This window comes from Lepisma saccharinum, chromosome 8, assembly GCF_977018435.1.
Source record: "Lepisma saccharinum chromosome 8, izLepSacc3.1, whole genome shotgun sequence".
NCBI lineage: Eukaryota > Metazoa > Arthropoda > Insecta > Zygentoma > Lepismatidae > Lepisma > Lepisma saccharinum.
In genome coordinates this window covers 80,192,607-80,215,645 of record NC_139236.1, presented here as the reverse complement: position 1 = coordinate 80,215,645, position 23,039 = coordinate 80,192,607, and the positions used below count along the sequence as shown (strand labels likewise).

Sequence of the window (23,039 nt, the reverse complement as noted above, 5' to 3'; positions counted from 1 at the left end):
GGTTGAACAGTGACTTGGTCGATTGCACCCTTTACAGGCGTACTTCCTTGTCCTTGAACCTGCCTGGGCAACGCCTCTTCGATTCTTTTTTGTTTCGTGGTGCGTTTCAGGCTTGTTTTTCTCTTTTTTATTGGCGATTTGCAGCTTCTCTAGATACCATCAAAAGCCGAGAACTGCAATATTCGTTGCACTCGGCAAGTGCAACACAACGGCCTTCAACGTCCAAAAGATTATAAAAATCAACAGGATCTTTCTTAACTGTACACAACACACCGGTTTTTGTAACTAGTTTGTTCACATTATTTTCTACATAAACTTTTTTTAAGCTCCCTGTAATTAGTAGGATAGTCTCACAATTTGAAAAACACCGAGTACCCTTTGTAGGGAGAGGGTAAGAGAAAATTCCTCCTTGTGAATGTTGCATCTCCCTTTCTGGTTGCTAAATTTTAACCTTTGGAGGGGGAGCATGATTTATGACATTCCGATGCTTCGACAAAAAGTACTACACGAAGGATTTTTTTAGGAAACTAAATATTTCGCACCTTACATCATCAAGGGAATATGATGGTGCCTGTCAATCCGTTATCTTTACCTGAACAATCCTCGAGTCAAATGAGAGAGAGGGAAGGAAGGTGATTAGAGTAACAGAGGAAGAATAAAGATACAATGAAAGATATGGGAAAGCAGAGACAGTAAGAAAGAGAAAGAAAAACAAAAACAAAGATAGATAGATAGATGAGAATAGAGAAACAGGGAGGGAAAGGTGGAAGAAGAAAGGGAAGAAGAAAGGAAGAGAGAAAGAATATAGAGAAGCAGGAAGAAAGAGAGATAAATAGAAGGGATAAAAGATAAAGGAAATAGACACACAGGAAGAAATAAAGAAAAATAGAAGGGGATAAGGACAAAAACAATAGAGAAAAAGAGAAGAAACATGGAAGGGGATAAGCAGAAAGAAATAGAGATAGATAGAAGGAGAGGAGGAGGATAGAAACAGGAAGGAAGAGAGAAAAATACAAGGGAATAAAGTAAATGAATAGAGAAAGAGAGAGAATGATGGAAGGGGATAAACAAAAGAAATAGAGAAAATAGAAGGGGATAGAGAAATGGGGAAGATAGAGGGGAATTGAGAAAGAAATAAGGAAATAGAAATAGCTGAAGAAAAATAAATCAAATTGGAAATTTAAACAGAGAAAATATACAGAAACTGGAAGAAAGAGAGAAGGAGATAAATAAGCACAGTAGACAGAGAGAGAGAGAAAGAGAAAAAAAGAAATGTTGTAAGAGGAAATCTTAACAGCAATGACCAACTAAGAAGGAGGACCTACTTGAAAATATTGTTTCCAAGTGAACTAAATTCTCCTTTCAATCCAACTGTGCACCAAGAATAGTGATCAACATACCGAGAAGTTCGACCAGCCCAGCTATTCTTATCTGTTTCACTCCTTAATGCATGTGGTTCAGTTCCATGGACGTCCGCAAGATTCTTTTCCAGGGAGGGGCAAGCAAGATAATTTTTCCCGGGGGGGGAGTGATGCCCTCTCAAAAAACACTGCTTCAGTCTGAAATTACCATGTTCCTTCAACGCACTTGTAATAATTAACATAAATTACTGTGACTGAAAATAAATTATGTGTGAAATATATAACTTTTAGGTGGACATTCATTTTCCATGCGGAGGCCGTGGCCCCCTTTGTCCCCCTTTCTGAACGCCCATAATTACATCATTTCCTCACAATAATATTATATGAATATTCGATCGTGACTTTTGGCTCAACCTGTATTTTGAACAAAGTACAAATACATGATTGATTGATTGATTTGATTTATTTACTTCCCTTTTTGTGCCACTTCTGGCTAATTTACAAATATGGGGATGAGTGATGGCATGATGAAATTGGTGAATGAACACTCACGAACATCCATGCCCAGGCCGGGATTCGAACCCGGCACCCCTGGAGTCGTAGCGCGATGTGCTAACCACTCTCCCACAGGGGCTGGCACACTTTCGTGGAGTTCAAACATCCTGGAAGTTATAAAAAATGCGTAACTATTTTTAGTTTTGCAACAGCATTATAGGAAGAAATGCAATTCACTTAAAGTGAAATGAAATACGAGCACTTTTCAATTCTTCGTAAAAGTAGAACATGCCTGCTCAAGATATTTAGGAAAAGGGAAAAACCGACGTCAAAGAAAGCAAATGACCTCCAAGGTACTCAAATTATACTGGACTATTTAATTCGTGAACTGTGCCTGCCTAAGTCGAATCGTCACACACCGTGGGCTTCAGAGTAAATTACTTACTTTCCTTATCTTGCCTGCGACATGTTTTAAGCCTTATAATGTTTTCTCTGTAAGGAAAACAGTTTTTGAGCAGGAAGTAAGGCTTCTTTATTACTGATACGAGGTCATAATTTTTTGACATTTTCGAACACATTACTGATCACAGTTACAATTTTCTTCATGTCCATCTCTCCCTCTCTGACACTAGTTCCTCTCTTTCCTCTCTGTATTTCTCGTTTGTCTCTTCCTCTCCTCTATTTCCTCTTTTCTTTGTCTCTCACTCTCCCTCCCTACCTCTTTTCTACCTACCTATCTCTCTCCCTATCTCTTTTCTACCTACCTCTCTCTCTCTCTCTCGCTCTCTCTCTCTCTCTCTCTCTCTCTCTCTCTTTCTCTTTGTTACTGTAAGGTATTCTTCTTCCTCTTTAATTCTCTCTCGCTTTCTCTTTGTCTCTCTTACTTGCTTCTCCCTCCCTTTATCTGTGTTTCTCTTCTCCTGTTTATCTCTCTCTCTCTCTATTATTCATGTTCCCTTCTCTCCCTTCTATTCTTCTTCACTTCTCTTTCTATCTCCCTCCCCTTCTCTCTGTCTCCCCATTTTCTGCTTTCCTGGTCACAGTTCGAATTCCTACTTTCTTTTTTTTCCCTTCTATGTATTTTTCTCTCTATCTTTCTTACTTCCTGCTCCTCTGTTTATGTCTCTTTTCTATCTTCTCCCTGTTTACCTATCGTTCCCTCTCTCTCCCCCTCTCTCTTTCTATCTCCTTCACTTCCTCCACGTCTCCCTCTCTTCTCTCCTTCTCTGTTAATTTCCAAAGGCTTATTAACGCATCACTAATTACAGTGCCCGCACGATTATCATCGTCTATTTGTAAAACCAGTTTACCGAGATGAAACTTCTGAGAAACCTATACAGCACAGGTTATACAAACTGGCTTCTTTTGCGGGAGATCTTTTTTTTTCTGACAGGATTCCCCTAAACAATATCGCGATTGCTTCCTTTCTGGTCCGCTTAGATATTATCGCACCTTCTGGGGAAATCCGCGCTGGAGGATGTAATCGCAATTGTTTCCTCTTCCAGATGGACCTTTGCTCTTTGGCTTGACAAGTTCGTGTTTATGCTGTTTGATCGTTTTCTCTGAACTGTTACGGGCAATCCCAAGGTTATTTAAATGATAGGCTGGAAATATTATGCAAGTCCAGCAGAAATCTTTGTTTGCATTTCATTCTACAAAGCAGGCCTTAACCTGTAAATAACATAATGTACAGTATTTAAAAGTTGTGAAAAGTTATGTAACATGAACCTTACCTGATGATAAGGAATTTATTAGGAAAAATAAATTTTGCATGATAGCGTCTACAAAATTTATTGTAATATGCTAAAACTAATATTCAGGGAACCTCTCATTATTCTATTTATATCATTAATAATTTACTTGATAGAATATCAGGTATTCTATGCATGCCAGTGGTCTTAACAACTATCCGTGACAAAAATATTGAGCCCTCTGTTTACGTACTTGTAATATTGTATTCCGTAGTTGGAAAATTATTCTACATTGCATTTTCTTATTATAATGAAAAATTTACTAAAAGTGTAGTTCTTTCTTCCATTTTGGAAGAACGGGGAACTTAACATCATACAGTTCATAATCAACTATTGATATAAAATTGAGATTTTTTGTACTTAAAGATTGATTATTTTGGCACCTCTGTGGAAAAAGAAGATTTTTCAAAAATCTAAATTTTAGGCAAACGTGCAATCTTGAAATGCATAATTGCAAATTCAATGAAATTGTAAAAAACCGTTCATATGACACATTTGATCCAAATCCAGAAGTTTGACGTGTATATCTCAAGTATGACCACAGATATAAATTATTATTGACTACTCCTAATATGGAAAATGCGCGGATGACGTATGGCGAGATGCGGCCAATCTCGGACTCCGCGGGCTGCAGGTGACTTGCACAGCGTTGCCGTTTCGCTACACGGCCTGCTGGAATCTTGGAAGTGCGTTCCGTTGGTCCGATCCAAAGCATTGTAGCAGTGTTAAATGATGAATAAACAATTTGTCTTATTATGAATGAAAGACATTTTCTTTGTATACTTTAGTTTTTGTTACATTTTCTAGCTTTTTTCCAATCTTTATACGAACGTCATTTTCTCCGTATCTGTATCATTTTATGTCGCTCATTTCAACAGAGTAAGTGCAACGAAGAGCACGATTTGATGAAGGCGATAAAGGATCTTAACAAATATTCGAACCCGTGACTTCTGGCTTCGCAGTCTCCCCTGTATAAATAAATAACGTGCCTGCGATGTATAGCAACTTCATAACAAAATAAAACAGGAAAGAAAAAGTGCATGTAAGGGATCTTATGTATGTGTGCGAGTTCAGGCAATAATTCATGGTAGGAACACAAGAGTGATAAAATAAAATTTGCATTCGTCAATTACAGTATCTGAACAATGCTTCCCTGTGCAAAACAATTCGCCTTGTAACCAAAACTTTAGGCTTACTTTCCGTGTCGAAGATGCTGGCTGAACACAGAATTTAAATGGCCGCCGGCGGCGTGTGGCAACAAAGCGCACTTCGTCGTAGCAACGAGAAGGAAAACGCGCGAGCCGGTTGCCAGGAAAAACAATTCTGTCTGTCGTTTTCAATTCGCAGAATATGTATGAAAAGATAAGGCATGGAAATTTGATTTTTATTCCATGCTCATCATTTGGATATGCTTAGCGTCGCCATTGGGCTAGCCGTTACCGAGATTGCAACACTGTTATTAAACATTAATTGTGGCTGTTCCACAAATGATAGCAACGTTATATATGGCTGAGATATTTCCACATAAACAAGCTTCAATCACGAGAAATGTCATATTTTTACGACTGGTTTACAAGAAGCTACACACAATTGAATTCGACTTACATAAAAAACACACGAAAAAAACTACACTTTTATGAACACTTTTGTTTTAATAGAGAACAGACAGAGCTAAAATCAATTTGCAGCAGATACTTCTGGCTTTCCAATGAGATATATTTGACTTCTTTCCTCCCACGGAGTACAATTTTACAAGCACGTAAACAGAGGGCTCAATATTCTTGTCATGGATAGTAGATATAAGCAAGATAATGAATGTATGTTGTTATCTCTCCACTCTCACGCCATCTGTTTACATATTCATAAAATAATAATAAAAATTGCATATCTTTAATAACAAAATTTAGTATTGTTGCTAATTCACCTTTTAACATTAATAATAAAATGTATTATTATTACATGGTTAGAGTACCAGAACACTTCCAGCAATCTATTTCGATGTATGTGCCTCTAGCCGGGGTTGGTGAAAGAAACTGTAGTTTGAATCGTAGCGCTGGCTAAGATTAGATGTTGTTATTGTTAGCTTTTGTTATTATAGTATTATTGTTATTAGGAAATCATGTAGACCCCTTTACCCAATACGTCTGAAAAAGCTATTATCTCTTTAAAGAACTAAAAACAAAGTGATCAATCTTACTCGAGACGTGTGTTAACACAAATGATCATTAGGCCAAAAACTAAATGACAATCGCCTTTTCAAAGGGGTGACTCCTAGACAATTCAAATTAAAGAATAGTTTGTGTGGCTTGAATTCGTTGTTTCATCAAGTCACTGGTACAAGAAATGTAATTGTATTAATTAACAGACTAAGATCGGGTCATTTATGTACTAGGCAACATTTATTCAGAATTGGAATAACGAACAATAAGCAATGTGAATGTGGCTGGGAAAGTGCAGATGCCCAACATATAATACTGGGGTGTCCAAAATGTAATAAGGAGAAAAATACCTCATATAAAACTTTATATAACTTAAAGGGTCAGTTTTCAATACAAAGTTTGTTTGTCAATCCAAATGTTCGGGTAGGTTCTAGTTTGATAACATTCTTAAGAAAATGTATCATACAATTGTCAAGGGGAATGCTTTTATTTTTCAATGTGAAATAGGGTGGAAAAGACATAAGGATATTTTTAATGTAAAACAATTATGTGTGGACAAAATGTATAATACACCAAAACGGCTTCAAATCTGTTAGGTCCAAAATAAAAGAATGAAAGCTATTTGAAGCTGTACTTACAGTGGAACCCTAAATAAAATTATCTCCAAGCAGAATCGAAAACAGGACCTATTGATTACAAGGCTAAAACATTAACCACTGTGCTTTCTGGGAATCCCATGCTCTCATTTTGCGAAGAAAGCAATGCGAACATGAAAACCCATTCCGTGCAGGGCAACGTTAGGGATGACGTCATCCGACTGGGCAGTGGTAATTTTTTTTCCAAACTTGTTATCTTCTGCATCTTGTCCAATCACCTCTTCCGTTATACTCGAACCCACACAATTGACGGGCTTGCAAAGTACAAAAAAAAGGACGATATGGAATACAAAAACGTGCAAAGAGAAGAGTAGAGAAGGAAGAAGATGAAATCGAAGCGGCAATTCAGAGAAAGGTTTCTGGAGTCCTTGGATGTGTAGGATGACTTTGCTCGTCCAGACGAGAACCCCTTTGGGAACTCCTCCTGGAACGAGCTAATGAGGGAGGGAGCACACGTAACCGAGTGGGCTAACCCATTCTTGAAAAGTACTTTGTCATTGGCGGCGTGAAACTGACACAATAATAGCTCGGAAGATGGGGTTTTCTGGTATAAAAACTGTGCATGATCCCCCATGGAAGCACATTCTAGTCTGGGCTTCTGGTTTTGGTGTTGCCCAGTTTGTGCAGGATGATTGGTTACGTTGTGCTGATTGCAGCGGTGGCTCTGGCTGGTCTATCAGAAGCCGGTAAGGATATCTGCTGTGCTCTTGTTATTTTGATTCTTGTCTCTCTCTCTCTCTCTCTCTCTCTCTCTCTCTCTCTCTCTCTCTCTCTCTCTCCCTCACTTTATTGTTTTCTCTCCTCTTTCACCCTCCTTCTCTCTTCCTCTCTCTTTCCCTTTTTCCTTTCTATCTTCTTGCCTCTATCTCCTGTATTATCTCACTCACTCTTCTCTCCTTACACGCACTTTCTCTCTTTTTCTGATTGTACTTTTTTATCTTTCTCCTCTCTTTTCTCCCCCTTTTCTCTCTCTCTCTCTCTCTCTCTCTCTCTCTCTCTATCTCCTTTGGTATTATATTTAACACAAGAAGGGAAAATATAGTACTTCTAATAGCATGTACGAGGGTCACTATTTATATTTTGAGCCTAACAATGAAAAAACAGGAATTTGGCATTGAAAACTGCTTTATTGTTTTTCGAAGTATTCTCCTTTATGGTCAATACACTTTTGCATTCGTTCGAACCATTTGTCAAATCAGTTTTTCCAATCTTCTTGAGACACCTCCATAATATGGTTTTTGAACGCATCAACGGCGTCTTCCGCCGACGAAAATCGTTGTCCACGCAATTTATTCTTGACATTCGGGAACAAGAAGAAGTCATTGGGTGCCAAATCAGGACTGTACGGCGGATGACCCATCAATTCGATTTTCTGACTGTTCATAAAGTCGGTTGTTAGACGAGATGTGTGACAGCTGGCATTGTCTTGATGAAGAATGATCCGACGGCGTTTGTTTGTTTTCCGTATTTGACCGAAGACCTCTGGCAAACAAATTGTTGTGTACCATTCAGAGTTGACCGTTCTACGTTCCTCTAAAGGCACAGTTGCCACATGACCAGTTTTCCAGAAAAAACAGGCGACCATTTGTTTCGATGTGCTTCGAGCGCGAACAACTTTTGTTGGATTGGGTTCATCTTGAAACACCCATACAGTCGACTGCTGTTTACGTTCCGGCTCATATGCATATATCCATGATTCGTCACCTGTTACAATCTTATATACGTCTTTTGAAGCACCACGATTGTATTTATTGAGCATTTGTTTGCACCAATTGACGCGAGCGTCTTTTTGAGTTTTTGTCAAATTGTGTGGGATCCAACGAGAACATACCTTTCTCGCAGCTAAATGATCATGTAATATTTTATATATCCTGGTGGAACTAATGCCTATGGTTGCCTCAATCTCACAGTATGTCACATGACGATCTTGCAGTATTAGGTTTTGCGCAGCATCAATGTTTTCTTGAACAACTACTGATTTTGGACGACCTTCGCGAATCTCGTCGGTGAGCGAATGGCGGCCACGATTAAATTCGTTATACCAGCGTTTCACAGTGGCAAAGGATGGGGCTTCATCGCCAAATGTGGAAGTAAGTTGATCGATGCACTCTTGTCTTGATAATCCACTTCGAAAATCGTAAAAAATTATCGCACGAAAATGTTCACGAGTTAATTCCATTTTATTGTTGTCGCGCAATCTCCAAGGCAACATAAACATCACAAATGAAGCTATTGACAAAACATTTGAAGTACGTTATGGTCAATAATGCCAGAGGATTCCGTGCAAACGTCAAATCGCGCCTAACTTCAATCAGTGTTGCCAAGGCTCAAAATATAAATAGTGACTCTCGTATATGGAATATATGTCGGTAATTTTTGAAAATATGAAAATTATAAGTAAAATATGTGCTAATATTATGGAGAAGTATGGAAATAAAAAATAACATTTTTCGAGCTTGCATACCACCATTCGTAAAGAAAATACAAAAAAACATGGATTTAGCACCATATGAAGATACGTAATTATCTTCATATTAATCCGTTCCTTACTTTTCAATTATACTGGAGCTGAGGTAAGTTACCTGACCGACATTCGGAGGAGAGTTTAGTTCTTGGAGTCGTATTAATCTATAAGATTATATTCGATTTAAACTCTCTCTGGATGCTTCATGTTGACCAGGGCATTCACTTGTTTACTTCAGTTGTCTCAACCTCTGTGGTATGTGAATCATGCACAGTGTTGTGTTATGTAAACTTCCTGATGTTTTCAGGATATAGGAAGTTCCATCAGGTTTATGGAGTCGGCTGTTTGCAATAGAAGTAGGAATAATCACGATTCGGCATGGAGGAAGGTCTCCATGGCCTGGGTGATATAGAGGTGAGGCAGACTGAGAAGGGACTGACTTTGGTTTTGGATTGAGGAGAGAGAAGAGCTTAGAGAAAGAATTTGAAGGAAAGTGAGGCGAGGCGCTGGTCAACCTGCAACGACTTAGTTTATTTTTATTCTTCGAAATTATCTTCATTCTTCAGATAGGCAGGTAATTATCCTAACCCAGCCATGATTCAGGTTCAAAGGTTCAAAAAACCCAATGAGTGACCATTGTATTTTCTAATTGTTAAGGTATTTAGTTTTAGTTGTGCCTTTCGCACTGCCAAGCATTTGACTTGTCATGTCAATGACGAGTGCTCTCATCATTGAGGATGGATGAATATGTTACATCACCCATTTATTTATTGTGGGAGTGACTGGTTTTGATCCCCATCGTTCTTTAGAATGATACGTGGTGGAGTTTACATAAAATATAATCTTATAGATTAATAAGGAGTGAATGATCTTAGCAGGGAACTTTTTTCAATCAATGTCCCTGCATAAGTGGCTCTGGGGTCCACCCAACCCTTCATGAATGTATACCTGGGAGCAATCTACAGGGATAAAGGAGGACTGAGGGTGGTGCCGATCACAACTTCAGTAGGACCAAGATCGAGAATGTGTGAATCCCGAGAACTACACCTTCCCAAGTGTCTGATACGAGACAAGGGGAGAGATATAACCTTCTTATTGGAAGCAAGAAATTGTTATAAAAAATGTATGGAAATGTAAGAATTTGACTTACATTTTTTGACATTGTAACTGCACAGCCATGGGAGGGGAGGATCGAACAGGTCCCTCGACCTCCCCCCTCCCCGGAAGTTTACTTTTTTAGTTACAAAGAAGCAGGAAGATTGTTAATGCTATTTTTAATAACAGAAATAAGTTATTCAAACAGAATAACCAAAGTAAAAGAGACGTTAGATCGAAAATAATTGAGTGTAAAATATGTTTTTCATATTGCACCATTTGGACGGGTTAAAGTTACAGTGGTGTAAGTCACATTCTTAAAAAGAAAAATAAGTCTGACTCACAGCACTCTGCTGATTAAGACAACAGCTGTTTCCTTTATCACGAGACCTTAAACTGTCATCTGTTGACAGTTGAATGAATCTCTGATTTACTTCACGTTTTCTGTTAGCAGATTGACTTATAAACATCTGGTTTCTGTGTCTAAGTCATTTTTTTAAAAAAGTGACTTACACCACTGTAACTTTAACCCGTCTATATAATCCGACGAATAAATGTTTCCACAGTTTTCCAAATTCCAAAAAAATAGTTTTACGTGAGAGCTCAAAATAGGTAAATTTTACGACTAAAATTTTACCCTGTCTTTTAAAGCTTCTTCTTGAACGAGTTATGTAAAAGTTGATAACAAAATGGAGTAACTATTCGTTTCACAGTATCTGGATGAAATGTTAAAAAATATTACAACACAGTTATTCTAGATATTCACTCATCTGGTAAATACCGTAGAAAAGTTTCCCCAAGTAGATTAAAATGGTTATTGTTGTATAATAATAATAATAACAATAATAATAATAACAACCATGATAATTATTGTTGTCATTACTTCTACCATTCAAGTTTATCTCAATGGCCTGAATATCTCCCTCCCCCTTCCGGCTACAAAAAACGTGTGGCGACGCAAATGTGGACAGTCAATATTTTAAAAAGGTCGCGGGTTCGAATCCCGGCCTGGGCATGGGTGTTATTTGTGAGTGCCCGTCATCACTCAACCTCATCTTCGCGATCATCCAAAAGTGGCAGAAAATCGAAGTAAAATAAACCAAATCAATATTTTAAAAATTTCAGTTCCACAATATTTCCAGATTCGAGTCACCACTGGCATAGCGCAGTCACTGGCATTTCAATGTAATCGTTACAAACAAGAACTGTCAGAGCTGTGACCGTACCATTAACGTCAAACAGTTTTGATTTGTCTCCAAAGCAAGATTGGCCGTGATCTTGTGACCCTTGTGTTACGTTGCTGGCAGTTTGATTGGATCTAACACAGAAATGGCGAACATATTCCCCCTCCTGTTGCCTGTTCGTGGGGATAAAAGAATCATCTCCTGTTTGAGGTTTCCCAATTAAGAATTCGGATCACGTCAACAAAATTACGTAACTTAACTGAAGGTCATCATCAGCAAAGAAGCACCATTATGCAACTGAAGTGATTTTTTTTTGTTTTGTTTTTTTGTAAGAAGGTAGAGAGATGCTCTTCCACCCTCGCAAAAGAGTGGGTTTTACAGATGGAATGAAGGGGGGGGGCTGAGCATAGGTGTGCAAAGGCTAATTTATTTGCAGGTGCCTTAAGGAGAGTTTCAATTGCCTATCTGGTCAATGTTAACCAGATTGTGGTACTTCATGTTCCTTTTTCACATAAACAATTTGCTGAAAGTTTAACATAACAGTCTTCGTCATCACTTTACCACAAGTTCTCCTATCATTGTAGCGATCAGTGGCTGTGGTTAGGGGGGCGTGCGGGGGCAGTTCCCCTCTCCCACTTTTAGTCACTTTTGCCTCCTCACTATGCTAAACCTTATCTACCAAGAGAAAGTAAACTGTCCTTGCCCCCCCCCCCCAAACTTGCTTTCCAGTTTAGCAACCCAATCGCCGCCACTGGTCACGATATTTATTTTATTTAAATAGTGAAAGTAAACAATTGGATATCAACATTGGTCAATGTAATGCAATACAAGACTATATATCTTTACAGATAATATATTAGCTGAATTCTTCTTAATAAACCAAGTTCAGTTTCTCCATGTTTTCTAATGCGCATTACTACATGAAATACAATATTGTGCCTGGTCACTTGATGGCGTGATTTATAAAGTGAAAAAATATGTTCTTTACTACGTGATTACTGATTTAAACAATGTCACATTGATTTGGAGAGAAAGAGAAAGCGGGGCATATCAAATTATACGAAGTAGCTTACTTTTTTAAAACATAGATATTATTTTCATTGTTTTAATGGTACTTTCTGCATTATATTATTTTATGATACATGAGGGAGTGTCCAGGTGCGCACGCCTATGGTGCTAAGTATACCCCAGTGATGTGCGTCTACTCGTAAACAACGATAGTCTACATTCTACACGTAGACTATTTTATACACGTCGATTAGGTAATATATGTAAACAACTTGGTGAAAGGTGATAACTTAACAAAGGGCGCCGTGGAATTGAAAGAAAATTATACTACGTGTCAGTTGCTGATGTGTGAAGAGAACTTTTCATACTCTATCTTTCAAACTCGAACAATTTCTCACCTACAAAGAAACCTAATGTAACGTTAGCATATATTCTAGTGTTTTATGGGGAAAAGACCACTCTTGCCTCACGACTGCCATCTGTTGTTGTTTTTTGCATACTATAGATCTTCTTCCATAGTTGATGATAGAAGAGAAGAGAAATTTTGTTGTAAATAGGGTTCTTTTGATTTCGTTAGGAACCAATATAGTTGAAAATGAAAGCCTTGAAAATTAATTTTAACGCGTAGATTACGTGTAGACAACGCATGTAGACGTAAACTTATAGTCTACAGCACATCACTGGTATACCCCCTCCACCACTAGACATACGATCTCTACGAAGTTAGTATAAACAAAATCACGTGAGAAATAGTTCTTTTTCTATGTGTTACTGCCTTTATTTTGCCCATGAATATATTGATCGTACCTGCCCAGCTCATAAAATAAGCCTCAGAATTTCAATACATGAGCTACGTTGATGTATATGGCTCAATGTAGCATCTACGTTGAGTGGTATGGTTTTATTACGCGGACTATATTCCTAAGCGCAATATTACAGCACAGCTGCCATTCAAACAACCAATAGTAATTCTCAGAAGCCACGTGTATTTGATATTGATTTCTTTGCTACAGTGGACAGAGAATAAAGTTAATTTTCATGCCTGTCGGATATGAATTTATCCGATGCTAATATCATTTGTTCCACAAATACGAGGGACAATCAAAATGTTAGTCGGAGTAGCCTTGAAACGTTTGTGTAAAAGAAATTGTGGTGTCGAATCCGATGAAAAAATGGAAAGAGTTTACTAGTTCATGATTTTGAACAGACCTCATAGAAATAATAGAGACATGAACCAAACATAATTAAAACAATGCAATGTTAGAAAAGATAATATATTTTCAGCTGTCTAACAACATACGTACTATTATTACGCAAAAAAGTTCCCCTCCTCCGAAACGTAGTGAATATCCTTGTAAAAATGTTTCCTGTGTATAAATTATTCCAGAAATTCGCACCATCTATCCTCTGCTACTGAAACTAAAGAGTTTAATTGACACACATGGTGTTTTCAAAGTAAACCATCTCTCTCGCTTGGGTTGCTGACTTGTAGGTTCTGACTACTATTAACAGTTTTAAGGGACACGCTTCATTTTCAAAACCTAATCTATTATCACATTCAAAAGCTTATTACATACTCGCAAGGATGTATCTTGTATGATATTCTTATGGCTCTAGTGGCTTCCTCCACTGCTAGAAATTACGGTAAAATATACAGTATTTTACCGTTAAAATTTAACAGCCTGCATGTTAAATGACAAAAATGGGTAACAACCGTTTCTTAATTTAAATATTTTATCTTGTATAAAATTGCATTAACTAGCTTAGCATTGTAATGGTCGTTAATTTTTTTAAAAACGGTCATTACCATTTTTACGGTAGTTGGCAGCGAAAATTGACGGTCTTTGACCGTTATATGTCCAGACAACTTTTGACAATGTTCAGTACTTTAGTTAAGTAAGTGAAATATTCATAGTAAGTATTTTGTATCGAAAAAATACTAAAAATTACACTCTTTTATTTGCAGTTCCTGAAGATGGTGATTCAGGCTATCAACCAAGGATTGTCTTCTTTCTACCAGAAGACTCGTTCCTTGAACAGGAACGCTTCAGGCGGCAAAACAATTATCCTCAGGGAGTTCAAGTAGATCCAATTCCTCCAGGATACCAACGACCAGCTATTCAGATATCGCCACCAGCACCCGGCGGTTACAGAGTCGAGGGTAGGTTTCCCCAAGGAGTACAAATCTCACCACCGGCTCCCGAAGGGTACAGAGTCAAGGGTGGGTTTCCAGAAGGAGTACAAATCTCACCACCGGCTCCCGAAGGGTACAGAGTCAAGGGTGGGTTTCCAGAAGGAGTACAAATCTCACCACCGGCTCCCGAAGGGTATAAGTCGAACTACGGGAGGAGAAGCACCGAGTTCTTCGTGAGGCAAAAGCGTGGTGGTTACGGAGGTGGAGGTGGTGGATGTCTGACGTGCGGCGGCGGTGGTGGATCTCCTGGTCTTGTCGGTGGCGGACATGGTAATGGTGGATTTGGAGGTGGTGGTTTGGTGGGTAAACCTATAGGAGGAGGCAGCGGTAGCTTCAGTGGTAGTCAGAGCTCGAGCTCGTCGTCCAGTTTCGGCGGTTCGGCAGGTCTTACTCACAGTGGAAGCGATAGCTCCAGTTCCAGTTTTGGAGGCGGCCTTGGCGGTGGCGGTTTAGGAGGATCGCACAGTGGTTCGCAGAGCAGCTCGTCCAGCAGCGCTGGCGGATTTGGTGGTGGATTTGGCGGCCGTCCTGGCGGAGGACACGGTGGGAACGCCGGTCTTGTTGGCGGACACGGAGGTGGTATCGGCGGTGGCGGATTGGTTGGAGGAGGACATGGCGGATCTGGCGGTTTCGGCGGCGGCGGCGGCGGTAAGCCCATTGGAGGAGGCGGTTATGGAGGAGGACTAGTTGGAGGTGGCGGACATGGCGGATCTGGCGGTTTCGGCGGCGGCGGATTGGTCGGAGGAGGAAATGGAGGCTATGGCGGTAAACCAATTGGAGGCGGCGGACATGTAGGAATCGGCAGAAAACCTGTTGGTGGAGGAGGTTTCGGCAATGGTGGCTACGGCGGAATCGGCAGGAAGCCCGTTGGTGGTTACGGCGGTGGCGGAGGTGGTGGTGGTGGCCACGCCTCAGCTAGTGCTAGTGGAGGTGGTGGAGGAGGCGGAAGTGGTTATGGACGCTAATCTTATGGATCAGCAGAAACCTGAAGCAAGTTTGCAGCAGGCCTAACGCCATGTCATAGCTATAACATCTCGGAATAATGGCATAACATTTGAGACTCTTGTTTGTATTATAAATGAAATACATTTTTTTCTCACTTTTAATTTAAATTCTAAGTTGTTTGTTGTCGACCCATGTCAATTGACAAGTATAGACTTGACAAAACTCCTCCGCCATTTTTATCATTCAATATTCCTCCCTTTCCATCTCATCCTAAATTTACATGTTTGCTCTAAGAATGTTTCTCTCTTTCGATTGGGAAAAAGCTATCCATGCATATAACCTTGCCTGTTGGATGAATCAAGGTAGGTGAAATACACAGATGTTTTTACAAGTCGCCACAAGATGATGCTGAGAATTTTCATCTCGGAAATAGACCAATTTGGAGGCCTACAGGCTGGATCTTTTGAGGTTGTATAAAGTAAATATCGAGTCCTGGTCGAGCCTGCATTTTTTGCTGAAAATTTCTACGTAGTACAGCTCCTGTGTGTGCCTAATCTACAATTATAAAAATATAAGTTTGTGTGAAAGAAATAATTTTGCATCTGCAATAGTGTGGAACATCACTGCTGGCCGTAATGTGCCGAAATGAACATGCATGTATACGTGATATGAATTTAGTTAATAAAGCGTTTTCGAGGATTTTACGAGACAGTCAAGATAACAGCAAAGAAAATGGCAATGTTCGAAAAAAGCTAAATGGAAGATCACAAAGCTCTCAATCTCGCTCCTTTGTTCTATCTCCGCGCTCTTCTTACGCTCTCTTCGTCTGTCTCGCATACACACAAATTACTTTTAATACTTTGTCTACAACGGTTAAGTAAGAGAGGAGCTGTAGCCTATATATACATTGGGCTACAGCTCCCGGCATAGGCGAATCTAGAATTATTTTTTGGAGGGGCACAGGATATGCTGTTAACATATGATGAGATATAATGTTCTAAATACAGGGTGATCCGTTTGGGTATGGATAAAATAAAATGGATGTGATTTTTTTTTTTTTTTGGTCAAATGTAATTATCTGAAATATTGTATACAAAAGACTGAAAGGTGGGAGTTTTTATTTTTATACACTACTAACAGTTTGATACAGTTTTCAGTTTTCTACATGTCCTCCATTGCGAACTCTGCACAACTCATAACGGTGATTCAATTCATTCCACGTCTGGGGTGATTCTCTCTGTGTTTCTTCAAATGTTCGATACCACAACAATATGGAATCGTATTTCGGTACTTTACGCACACCATACTGACGACGAAATTCCCGTTGGACTTGTGTAACACTCTCACACTTTGCATGCCAAAGAATACATTTAGCCCGTTGCTGGTTCGTAAACGCCATTTTAACAATAACGAATCAGTTCAAACTTCATTGTTGCCAACACACTACAGCAAAACTCCCATGTTTCACGCACGAAAATTTTACTACTATCACATTTACGTTTCTATTAATGTTTTATTTTATCCATACCCAAATAGATAACCCGGTATAATGTGCATAGTTTACGACATATTAAAAAGTAACACACACAATGACGAGGGTTCGTTTTAATTTTAGTTTGTGGCTAGATAAGTGGAATCCGAACCACTGTGCTATGTACACTCACCAGCAATAAAAATGGGACACTTAGATCCTATAGAGTTAGGCAACACACAGAACACCTTCGAGGGAAGCGAGTATTTCAGGATCAGAATGTCCTGTTTTTAGTGTTAGTGATTGTACCTCTACCAGGAACAATCCCAGGACCTTTTCATTACAAGGTGATAGCATTAGTAGGTTTTTTTTTTCGGAATATAAGAAATTGTGTGTTATTTGTGTTACCAGTCATTACACAAAGGGATGATTCCTTCGGGTAAACTGTAACAAACATGGGAAATATATTTACCTAGAATGCTCTCACTTTGTATCCATTAATTAACGTTAACGATGTTTCATTGTAATCCGTGCTCGAAGTGAGGAATTGTGCGAGGGAATGGTATCCCCCAGCTAGCAAAATGTCTTGCAAAGCTTCCCCCAACTGTCTAATTGTCTCCATGTTAAACCATGGAAGCTTCCCCAAGGGCCGATCAAACATATCCCCAACTAATATTTTCCACTTTAAGTTCTGCTTGTAGCCAAAAAGACCCGGATTCGATTTCAGGCATCGACTTATTAAAGTGTGTGCTAGTCCCGATTATTGAATATGTTCTCAACTTTGTTTCATGTTTTACTATCTGGAAAAATATAACTCGCGAACAATTTTGTTCGTTCTAATATAATGCTATCTATGCTCTTTTACAATACTTAGTCAACAATTTTGGAAGGGGCACGTGCCCCCTTGCCCCTCCCGCTAAATCCGCCAATGGCTCCAGGTCCTTAACGGAAATCTAATACGGTTTGCCTTGACTAATGTCATAACAAATTTGATTTTATTTGTCCATCCATGATGAAAAATTAAAATAATATATTTATGCTTCTTCTCGACGACGCAAGCACGTGAATCGAAATTTTATAGCTATAGTTACATTCACATGCTGAATTTTGCTCTCGAATACATTTTCTCTGCAAGGACCAAACAATCAGGTCACAATCTCCGTAAAGCATTTACCCACAATGCCTTCAAAAGAAAGCATGCATCAATATTACTGCAGATAATGTGTCTGTTAGCATGTTCACTTTCTTTGTTCTACTCAACGCGAGGTTCAAGAATTGAAAAAAAAAATCCTCTGCACCAGTATCAGAAAAATTCAAGTCCGTAACGATGCAAGAAAACATCGACGAACAATTTATATGGTAATATTTATGCATCACACTGTCAAACAAGTGCAAAGAAAATACGGTAGATTAACCTTTACATGTTCATTTTCATTGATTTGCGAGTTTCCTGAACTGGGACAAAAAGCTGGTAAACAGAGGACAACTAACTTCTCGCCAGGATTTTAATTTCATTTCTGAAAATCACACAGGATGGAAAAGTAATGTGTGTTATTTAAGTCTTGATGAACAATTTGTTGATTATTACAACCGACTATATCAGTTACATTTCATACACGATATCTATAATGTTTATCTTCAATGTAGATAACAGCTACAAGGCACCGTTAGTGTGATTATTTTTTCCACAATGCAACTCTACAATTCAAGCCAATGATGTTATTTCCCTTGCACACTACGTTCCACTTGTATAACTTTCCTGCTTACACATTCTACAACAGAACGATCTTCAAATTCGTATTTGCAGTTTTCATTCGTTGTTATCGATAACCTAGAAGTAGGATATTGGTTTCTTACACTTTGGCAAAAAAGTAACGTATGTGATCGTATTTACTTTTTCTTCTTCTTCTTTTCTTCGATTGATTTAGCCATTCAACATTCGAAAAGTTTCATCAAATCTATGCCATACGTAGAAAACAGTATACAAAGTAAATGTACCACATATTTGAAACAAAATGTAGGAATACGAAAATGAACGAATTGACTTTGGTAGAAATGTGCTTAGAACATGTTTGAACTTGATTACACCCGAAGTTTAACGTTTAGGAAAGTATACAGGAATTGTCTGTATAGGTTGTTGTGCAAATTATACAACAGCAGGAACTTCATTGTTCATCAATACGGTTCACGGTGTAAAAGAAGCTTGTCGTATTAATGTTTACGTTAACACATTTGATTCGCTGCTTCAAATAGAAATAACTGCTGCAAAGATCTGTACAAGGGCAATTGCATTTTAATCGCGAACTTTAGATATTTTCAGACTTTGGCTATTAATCGAACATATTACAAGGGAAAGTTATTTAATCGAACATGCTTCTTATTTTATATATTACTTTCTTATCTAAATTGTAGAAATAAGATTGTACAAATGAAAGAAATATCCACTAACCTGCTTCACGTTTTACTGCTGTTAACCACCCAGTCTGCAGGGTCATGTAATCGTCCTGATATATCGTTTTGGTCAACTTTATTTTCCCCCATTTTCGTTTATTCTATCACTCAGAATTCAAATCAAAAGCAAACACCGAATTATGATATTGCCAGGAGTTATTTGTATGTCCACAGAGTCTTGCTATAAAACTTCACTTTATGATGCAACCGATATATTTCGATATAAAATCCCGAAACGACACAACAGTAATACCTCGTTAGTATCGCTAGTTTCCGCCAGTGGCGCCAAATTCATCATAAACGTTAAATTACTCCCCAGAGGGAAGCTGTTTAATGCAGTTTGTGCCAGTGTTTTACGTTTGGGGGGGGGGGCATACGTATATCATAATCTAATAACGTTACTCAGTAACATTTATTTCATAAGATAAAAGCTGCAAAGCTGTGTACTATCTAGACCATTACTTTCGTCTGCCAGGCATAAAATTTTCCATTCTTTGTCACGCTGAGTTATTTTCATATTTTGTACTTCCGGTCACTGGCGAACGCAGAGGAGGCGCTGATGGGGCTGCAGACCATCCTAAATTTTGAGAATATCAACATTTTGAAATAAAAGCAGTAAAGAAAAACAGTGGTAAATAAAAACTCTCCTTAAAATGAGCTCCAATCATTATTTATGAGAGTTTAAAGTTCTAAATATACGAAATATCTTATTGCGTATCTCGCCCCCCTTGAGTGAAGCGATGTACAGTCCACCTTTACAATTCTAACCCCACTCCGAGAAATCCTGCATACGTCAGTGCTTCCGATGGTTATATGAGGTAGGCTAACTACCGTACTTGCCGGCGTATAAGATGCATTTTCTCCTTTAAAAATAAGTCTGACAAACAGGGCGCGTCTTATACGTCGATACTCTGTGTTTGATTGTCTTCATTTCTTGAAATTTCTGTGTTCTGAGTAGACGATTTCTTTCGGTTTGTAGGGCCTTACCGATGGTGCAGTGGTAATGTCGTCGCCTTGTAATCAAGGGTTCCCGGGTTCGATAGCCGGTGAAGGCACATAATGGTTCAGAGTCCACTTTAAACTGTAGTTCCAGTTTCGATTAGCCGTACTGTGCATACAGTGGACTTAAAAACCAAATCAATCCATCAATGAATCAAACCATTGCGCCATCGAGAGACCCCTACAGTAATAAGAAGTGAAACCTCCCCTACAACAGTAGCTGCGTCAGAAACAAAAATAGTGTAGAAGCACGGAGTTCGATAATGGTGCAATCAATGTCCAGCGAATAATTCGAAAATAACAAAGTCTAGGCTAAACAAAAATAATGTTCTTCAATAGTTAGTTATTACCTTCATGCTGGTATTCCCACCAGAGGTAAGAGATCATCCAACCAGTTACGGGGTAACGTGTGGTCAGCACGAAGAACCGCAAGTCATTGTTGTAGATTTTTATGATGCGTCACCAGGGTGCCCACAGGGGGGGGGGGGATTATGGCGCAAGTCGCGCCATCGAGATTTTTGGGGGGATTTTTTTCCTTCAAATAATATAAAATTCAACATTTACATCTTTTTCCAAAATATATGTAAAGATTTTACACCTTATATGCACCAAATTTAATCCATTAGATGAATAAAAGAAAGTCTTTAAGGGTATTATCGAAGGTGAGGGGGAGGGAGATATCCAACTTTTACATATTAGTCCTTAATTGACATGTGGGTTCTTGGGGGGGATTCTGGATTAAATTTTGGGGGGACAGTATCCAACTCTAGGTCTTAGATTATGAGGAGGATTGAGGGGGAGGGGGATTGATCATTAAATTGAGGGGATATCCAACTCGTGTGTATTGCTATTGTCAAAGACTGTTGCGGAAATCCTGGTGTGGAGACTGGGAATTAATTTTTTGGAGGAGGCAATATCCACTCTTCAATATCAACAGTAAGTCATTAATTAATTGAGTATTAAATTTAAAGGGAGAGATAGAAAGATATTGTTGATGTGTTAAATCTGTAGTGAAGAGAGAGTTCGAACATTAAATTTTGGAAACTGTATCTAACGATATGGTATCCACACGTTTTCGACCCCGAACGTGTCAAAGGAGAAGCTGGAAAAGACTAAGAAAGTATTGACATCCTATTAAATTTATATTCTTGAAAGCCCGCAAAGAAATGGATGTAAAAATTTTCTTGCTCGCTTCGCTCGCAGTAATATAGTGCTAGGATGCGTGTTTGGCGCTTTATTGACGTGAATGTGAAGTTGTTATACTATAGCTGCATTACAACACAAGCAAATTTTCTCGATTATGATAAACGATTTTAGGGGTGGTCTTGAGTGAAAGCCCCCCTGTTTAGGGAGGAGGGGCAGATCAAGTATAGTGTTCAGTGAAGCTAATAAAAAAGTTACTTTCGGTAGACAAGCTGCCGTAATTAAATACTTTGTGCGGATTACGATATGGTTTGAGGGCGCGAAAGATATGATTTGGGTCTTGCACCAGATTTCCAGTATTCAAATTAGTAATTCACGTCATAGCATGTCGTCTGAACACACCTCAACTCATCTTCAGTGAAAGTTGAGCAGACTCAGCTTATTGTTTCTCCAGGAGACAATTCCTTCGCCATTCCTTCAACACATGTGTTTCATAATCAATATCGGAACGCACGAATGATGCGAGTACAACGGTGGACAAAACTGCATATATCGTTGTATCAGGCGCGTCACCCGAAGAGGATGAAGGTGGGTGGACTTAAGACCACTGTGAAATAGTCTCACACCCCACACCCTACCCCCGCTCCTGTCCACCCAAACAGCTCACATAAGACATTTTCAGATTTAATAATACACTCCTCACAAAAATTTGCAATATTGTTATACTTATTAGGCTGTATGTTACGTGTAATAAATATATTATTAGTAAAAAATAGGAACGCCTTCTTTCAATTTCTCTCTCTCTACTTTTCTACCTTATGGCGTACACTGTCACTACTTTTTAACTTCATGAGATTTCAAGAACCGTCAGTAGATGTCTAGAAGTATGAAATATCGAAAATCTATTTTGTAAAGAAAAAGGCTATGCAGAGGAGCACTATCGATTTGAGACTATACAACTATACACGTGTACCGGATATTTCTTATAATTATATTTTTTTAAGACAAAGGGTTCAAATCAAAATGTGATCTTTGATACTGGAGGACAATTTATAAATATTAATTACTTCAACGAAAGAGAGTAACATTTACGTTTAAAAATGTTATCGATTCTAAGATTGCAGAAGTAGTTTAAAACAATCCTCACTTACTGTAATACGCAATCAAAAACAAGATCGAATTTCGTAGTATAAAAAAACGATTTTATTTCACGCTATTTGGTGCTCGTGGTTAAGATGCAGAGCCGTAGCTCCGGGGGGACTATGGGGGCAGTGGCGTGCCCAGGATTTTCGAAAGGTAGGGGTTAAGAACAGCCCTCATTTCGCCATCTTTTCTTACCTTTGATGTTCTCTCTTTTTTAGGAATACTGGGCCAAAGGGGTGGGGTTATAACCCCCACCAATCCCCCCTTGGGCACGCCACTGTATGGGGGAGTGAAAGAGAACCCAGAAAGAGCAAAAATAAGAAAGGTGAAGAAGATAAATTTACGGCGAACTATTAAATTAATATTATGGTAGTGTCCGTTTGCAAAGAAATAGATCTTAACAATTTATTCTCGCTTCGCTCTCAATTCAAACATTTCTGTAAAAGTCACTTAAGCTTTGTACTTGCTGCTTGAAAAGAAACTTTCTAAGCACAATTAGTGCTGAAGTCTCGCATTGTAT

General features: G+C 38.7%; 1 protein-coding gene across 1 annotated transcript; it reads left to right on the top strand.

Moving 5' to 3' along the window:
• Positions 1 to 6,986: 6,986 nt before the first annotated feature.
• LOC145991190 (uncharacterized) lies at positions 6,987 to 15,479 on the top strand. Its single transcript, XM_083127066.1, has 2 exons — positions 6,987 to 7,108; positions 14,140 to 15,479. The coding sequence occupies exons 1-2, from the start codon at positions 7,051 to 7,053 to the stop codon at positions 15,330 to 15,332; spliced, it is 1,251 nt and encodes a 416-aa protein (XP_082983192.1). The 5' UTR covers positions 6,987 to 7,050; the 3' UTR covers positions 15,333 to 15,479.
• Positions 15,480 to 23,039: the final 7,560 nt, after the last annotated feature.